This window comes from Pinus tabuliformis, chromosome 6, assembly GCF_031772625.1.
Source record: "Pinus tabuliformis cultivar Carrire ecotype Pingquan chromosome 6, CPIR1, whole genome shotgun sequence".
Lineage (NCBI taxonomy): Eukaryota > Viridiplantae > Streptophyta > Pinopsida > Pinales > Pinaceae > Pinus > Pinus tabuliformis.
Window position 1 is genome coordinate 2,000,947,858 of NC_142292.1, and position 6,928 is coordinate 2,000,954,785.

The following is a 6,928-nucleotide window of genomic DNA, read 5'->3' on the forward strand; positions in this document are numbered from 1 at the left end:
TGGAGAATCCGTTTTTGCTGAAGGATTACTCCTCGTCCCCAGTACCTAACAAATCCGTGATCCCCGTTGGTGATGTGGCTGGCGGTATTGGGGAGGTCAGTGAGGGTTCGATCCATATTCCCCGTTCGTCATTCAGCGCTGGAGATCCGGCTGATTTGGCTATGCCTCAGGATTTTATTAATAGGGCTAATTCGAATAGCGTTATTAATACGGGTGATAATATTATAAATAATGATAATAGCGAAAGGGTTAATTTGATTTCTGATAATAATATTATAAATAATCAGAATAGCATTATTAATTCGAATGATAATAGGGTTAATTTGTATTCCGATAATAATATTATAAATAATCATAATAGCATTATCAATATGAATTATAATAATGATATGTGCAGTAATGATAACATTAATAGGTTTAATAATAATAATTTTATTAACAATAATAATAATAATTATAATAATAAGTCTTATTATGATAATAAATTCAATAATAATTATAGTAATGGTAATATGTATTATCATAATAACATTGTTAATAAGAATAATGATAATATTATGAATAATAATGAGGACATTATTAACTATGATAGTAATAATAATATTTATTGTAATAATAATAATATTAATTTTGGTAGTTATAATAATAATAGGATTATTGATAATAATAATAATAACTGGATGGGCAAGATTAACACCAACATCTCTAAAATGGAAAATAATAAGAATAAGAGGACTTCTCGTATTAATAAACTTCACCTTTCTTCTCATTCTAGTAACAGGGTTATAAACCTTTCCAGTTTCGTTTTTCCCCCTGTTGTTTTTAAAGTTTTGGGCAAAGGATTAAATTTTGCCTTAGCCCCGAGAAAAATCCCCATGGAGGATATTATTTGTGATATTGAGTTTGGAATCAGAGGTTTACCTGATAGGATCAAGGATATTATTAGGCAGGATTGTGTTGTTGCCTTGAGAAAGGCTAGGCCGCCTAAAAGCAACCTAGCAAGGAGGAATCTTTAGCTCTCAGTTCCTTAAACCAGAACAAAGATATCATTGTTCTTAAGGTAGACAAGGGTGGTGCTTCCGTCATTCTTAACAGGGCTGATTAATGCAGCAAGATGTTGGATCATCTTCATAATAGTGGGAGCTACAAAAAGCTCCCTAAGAATCATTTGAAGAAGGTTGCTAGGAATGTGGCTTTGGCCATTAAATCCATTAGCTCTTTGAGTTCTTTGCACCATAAACTCATCGAAAACAACCCTATTACTCCTAGAATCTATGGTCTCCCCAAGATTCACAAGGAAGGAGCCCCCTTAAGGCCCATCGTCAAGACCATTGGAGGTCCTACCTACCTTCTTGCGAAGTTCCTTGCATTAAAGCTTAAGCCCTTAGTTGGTCATACGGAGTCCTTCGTGAAAGACTCTGCTTCCTTTATTGAAGAGCTCAAGGACATTAAGCTTGAACCTGGGGACATTCTTGTCAGTTTTGATGTTGTCTCCCTATTCACTTGCATCCCTATTAATTAGGCCATGGAGGTGATCAACCGCCTAACAGATCCTAACACGGCCAGATTGGTTGAGATATGTCTCACTTCTACCTTCTTCAGTTTTGAGGGAGAATTCTTCGAGAAAACCTGCGGGGTTGCGATGGTCTCACCCCTTTCCCCTATCGTTGCTAATCTGTTTATGGAGGATTTTGAGTCCAAGGCTCTTAACTCTTCCAGGCTTTTGCCAAAGCTGTGGAGAAGGTATGTGGATGACACCAATGTCATCTAGTCTCATGGCCAGGATGAACTTGATCTCTTCTTTGATCATCTCAACAATCAATCCTCAGCCATTAAGTTCACTAAGGAGCAGGAAGTTGATGGATGCCTTCCATTCCTTGATATTCTTATTTCTAAGAATAATGATGGTTCCCTCGCCCATCAAGTTTTTCGGAAGAAAACTCATACAGAGCAGTATATTCATGCCAGTTCCCACCATTTCCCAGCTCAAAAGATGGGTGTTCTCAATACCCTTGCTACTCAGGCCCTAAGGATCTTGGATGAAAAGAGCTTTGAGAATGAAAAATCCCATCTGCTTGATGTTTTTGTTGAGAATGGTTATAGTAGATACTTGGGTCAGAGGGCTTTCCTTAAAGCTTCCAAGAATTCTCTGACTAAAAGGGAACCGAAAGATCGAATTCCAGGTGTCCATCTTCCGTATGTCCAGGGTACCACTGATAGAATTGGAAGAATTCTCAGGAAGCATAGTATCCCTGTGACCTTTAGGCCCCTGAACACCATTCGTATGTCCCTCAGATCGGTGAAGGATCCCATCGACCCTAAGGATATGAAAGGTGTTTATATGATCCCCTGTTCCTGTGGGACCCCCTATATTGGGGAGACTGGTCGCTCCATTAATCAAAGGATTAACGAGCATGCTGCGGACCTTAAACATAGGAGAGCTAAGTCTTCTGCTTTAGCTGAACATGCTGAGAAAACCAATCATCATGTTTGTATTGAGGAGGCTAGTGTTATTGCTAAGGTTTCGCATTTCCATCATCGAAAATTTAGGGAAGCGCTTGAGATTGAAAATAGGCCTTGCAATCTCAATAGGGAGGATGGCTGGAAAATCAGTAGGTGTTGGATCCCAGCACTCTCTTCCTAGTCATTTTTCTGCCCCCTCTGTAGGTTATTATTATTATTATTTTTCCTTTTCTATTTTTTTTATTTTTTATTTTTTATTTTTTATTTTTTATTATTATTATTATTATTTATTTATTTATTATTATTATTATTATTATTATTATTATTATTATTATTATTTTACTTATTTTTATTTTTATTTTTTATTATTATTTTTATTTTTATTTTATTTTTTATTTTATTTTATTTATTTATTTTTATTTTTTATTTATTTATTTATTTTTTCCGAAGAAAAAAGCGAACTTTTTATTAAGAAAATAAAAAGTTACATTGCATATGCTTTTAGCATTTCTGATGATTCAGATGCTTGCTGATTTGTCATTCTTTAAAAACACAAAAAATCTCAGTCTTTCTTGACTGATTGAGAAGTTTGAAATATATCCTATACTGCTGTAATAGAAGTCTGATAATAACTATCATGTCTTCCTCCCTTCAGGAGGCTTAGAACAGTTAACAGAAATATTTTAGGGTCTCCTTCAGAGAAGGAAAACAACCCCTTACATGGCTGTAAGTTCACAAAATCATGCTGTTATGAAAAGTATAAAGAGAGATTTCTGATTGCAATACTCGAAATATAACAGAAAAAGATGCTGGAAGTATAAACAGTGGTGCCCATGAACCAGAACATAAAGAAATATAGAGCCGCGATCACTGTGGAGGAGCAAAAGGAGGCCGAAACGAGGTAAAGGACTGCCCCTGTCTTAATTCAACTATTGACCAGCTTCCCAGAGCTTGCTGTAAACCAGTCTTAGAAAGCTGGTCTGCTTCCTCGTTTTTATCCCTGTAGACATGGCAGATGATAAAACTGTTAAATGATGACTTTAAATGCAATATTTCTTCTAAAATGATCTTCAGAATTTGATTTTGACATATAGCACTCCCATTAACCCAGTTTATGACATTCAAAGAGTCTCCGAAAATTTGAATTGTGAAGATGTTTCTTTGAAGAAGCCAGCAAAGAAGAAGGCGCAAGGCGGACAGCTCAGCAAAGTTGTTAGTGCCAGAACCTAGACCTACAGATGCTTTTAGAGAGTGATCAGGATTCAGATGAATGCACAATCCTGCACCGGCCTTGTTATTTTGAGATGCTCCGTCGAAAAAAGCCCAGGGCATGCCCTCCTGGATAATAACAGGCTTGTGATGTGAGTGGGGATTTTTTGCTTCAGGGATAGGGATGGCAGAGTAAATGGCTGCACAGTTAATAGCTGTGACAGATGTTGGAGTGTCTTTGTCTTGAAACAGACTTTTATTCCTCGCTATCCACACCCCCCAAAAGAAGATAAGAGGGAGGTTTCTCATGTTCCCCTCCGGGTAGTTCTGCCACCATCTACTCCAAGCTTCTTCCAAGGGTTCAATCCCCCACTGCGCCTTAATGTTGAGCAATCTGATTAACTCCCCCCAGATCTTTTTTGATTCTGCACAGGATATAAAGAGATGACTTATTGATTCCTCTTCTATCTTACACAAGGGGCACCTCCCTGGCCCAACCAAGTATCTGGCTCGCAAAATGTCCCAAGTTGGAACTTTCCTTTTTAGCATACACCAAAAGAAGATCCTGGCCTTTGCTGGGCATTTTAACTTCCAAATGTGTTTTGACCACCATTCTGGGTTTCCCCAACCTTTCTTTTGCATTAAGAAATTATATCCGTCTTTTGGGGAGTATTCACCTGTTTCCCCCTGAGCCCAGATCAGCAAGTCTGGTTCATTTTTAAGCCTGACATTGGAGCGATGGAGTTCTTGAATGAAAGAGCACCATTCGTTCTTCCACCTGATGTTTATTCCTAGCTCTTCATCATTTTTCCAAGCCTGTCCCCATATAGTAGAATGGCCTGTTTTCTCCACCTGATTTAGAGTTAAAATGCCCTTACTTCCTAAATGTCTGAGTAAGCCTGGGGATAAGGCAAAGGCTTCATTACAACCTACCCAGGGATCCCTGCCAATCCTTATTTGTCTTCCGTCTCCTATCTTCCACGCCAGCCCTTGTTCAATCACTGAGAATGCCTCCACCGTGGCTTTCCAAATGACTGAGACATTCTTCTTTATCTTTTCCTGGCTCCTTATCCAATCTTCCAAAGAGACTGGGTCTATGTATTTTCTTTTGACCACCCTTGTCCATAAGTTCTCCAACGAGATTAATCTCCATCCTGATTTAGCTGCCAGAGAGAGACTAAACTCAGGGAGCCTTTTTAACCCCCAACCTCCCCATTCTTTTGGCCTAGCCAACTTATCCCATGCCACCCAGGGAAGAACTGAACTTTCTTTTGAGCCTGCCCACAAGAATCTACAACATATCCTTCTGATTTTCTCCAACACTCCTTTAGGAACCCAGGTTAAGGCTGCCCAGTATACTGGAATGGCTAACAGTACAGATTTGATGAGGGTCAGTCTACCAGCTCTGGAAAGCCATTTGAAACTCCAATGAGAAATTCTGGCTTCTAACTTGGCTATGAGCCAGTTCCAATCCTCTTTCTTGTATGCTGCCGGTTTTAACCAAAACCCCAAATATTTGAGGGGGGAATCCAGAGGTTGATATTGGAAAGGAAATAGATTAAGCAACGTGGTTCTTTCCCTTCTGTCAATATCTGCCACAGAAACCTGAGACTTCCTGGAATTTATCTGCATGCCAGTAGCTTTCAGAAAAAGATCTAATATGCATTTTAGTTCCTTAAGTTCATTATACGATCCATTTGAGAAAATCAAAATGTCATCAACGAAAAGGAGATGAGTGATGAAAAGATTTATTGCTACCTCGATACCTTTTACCTTCTCCTCTCTTCTAGCTTTATGAATCAACCTGCTTAACCCTTCTGCCACTAGAAGAAACAGAAGAGGAGATAAAGGGCAACCTTGCCTTAAGCCTCTTTGACCTCTGAAAAAAGGTGAAGCTGCTCCATTGATAAGAACTGCATAACTGACATTGGAGATGCAACCCATAATCCAACTGATGAAAGAATAATTGAAGCCCAGATGAGTTAGAAGCAACCGGAGATAAATCCAATTGATTCGATCATAGGCTTTGGAGAGATCTATTTTAAGAACCACACCCTTCTTTTTCTTTTGTCTGACACTGTGTAATACCTCCTGTGCTACTCCAATGGCTTCGTGGATTTGTCTTCCATTTAAAAACCCAAATTGTTCCATTGAGATGTTTCTTGACAGAATAGGAACTATTCTAATAGCTATCACCTTTGCAATAATCTTATATATACAGTTGCATAAGGAGATCGGCCTGAAGTCTTCAAAATTCTCCGGATCGTCCTTCTTTGGAATGAGAGCTAGAAAAGTTGAATTGAAAGGGCTGTAGACTTCTCCTTTCTGTCTTGATTCTTCTACTACATCAGTGATTTCAGAACCAATTAAATCGAAGAAAAAGAGGAAGAGTTCTATAGTCCACCCGTCAGGCCCGGGGCTTTTATCCTTGGCCATAATTTTCATAGCAGCTTCAACCTCCTCCTTGGATACGGGGTTTGATAATTCTTCTGCTTCTCCCTCTTCGACAAATCTTGGAAAGCATTGCGCAGTTCTAATAACCTCTGCTATGGTGGCCTCTCCCGAATCTGAGAATAATCTCTGGAAATGTCTCTGTCCTAAACCAGAGAGGCCTGAAAAAGTACTGACCTCCCTTCCTTCTTCGTCTTTAAGACTCCAGATGGTGTTTGCTGATTTTCTTCCTTTGGCATAATTATGAAAAAAACTGGTGTTTTCATCACCCGCTTTTAGCCATATTGCCCTGCTCTTGAGCCTCCATTCCTCTTCCTTGTCCAAGAGGATTTGGTTCTGAAGTTTTTCCAGATGGAGGATTCTATCCTTAGAAGCCTGCGAAATATATCCATCCTCCTCAGTACTCTCCAATTTCTTCAGTTCCTCCCTGATCCTGATCAGCTCTTCATTCTGTTTAACCTTCCTGTCCTTTGCCCAGGAGATAGTTGCTTTCTTCAATCTCTTAAGATTTTCCATAAACAGGAAACTTTTGTCCTCTCTTGCGCTTCTATCCGGATGAATCCAAGTTTCCTTGAAGAGCTTATTGAAGGAAGGATCTTGTAACCAAGAGGAATTGAATTTAAAGGGGGCAGGAGGCTTTGGGGGGGGAGGAGAGATCCAAAAAAATAGGGAAATGATCAGAGTTACCTATCTCATCAACCCACTGTCTGAGAATAGGGACCTTTGAAATTAAATCTTCAGATAAAAGAAAACGATCCAATCTTTTAGCTACTCGAGCCTCCCCTGCTCTTCTGTTCCTCCAGGT

General features: G+C 39.1%; 1 protein-coding gene across 1 annotated transcript; it reads right to left on the minus strand.

The window, feature by feature from the left end:
• Positions 1–3,330: 3,330 nt before the first annotated feature.
• Positions 3,331–6,639, minus strand: LOC149267271 (uncharacterized). Its single transcript, XM_089410636.1, has one exon. It carries the CDS (start codon positions 6,637–6,639, stop codon positions 3,331–3,333), a length of 3,309 nt encoding a protein of 1,102 aa, XP_089266762.1.
• Between the last annotated feature and the right edge of the window lie 289 nt (positions 6,640–6,928).

What these genes read in the sequence shown, in the direction of transcription:
- LOC149267271 (XM_089410636.1), bottom strand. Translation starts at nt 6,639, where the DNA reads ATGGAAAATCTTAAGAGATTGAAGAAAGCAACTATCTCCTGGGCAAAG.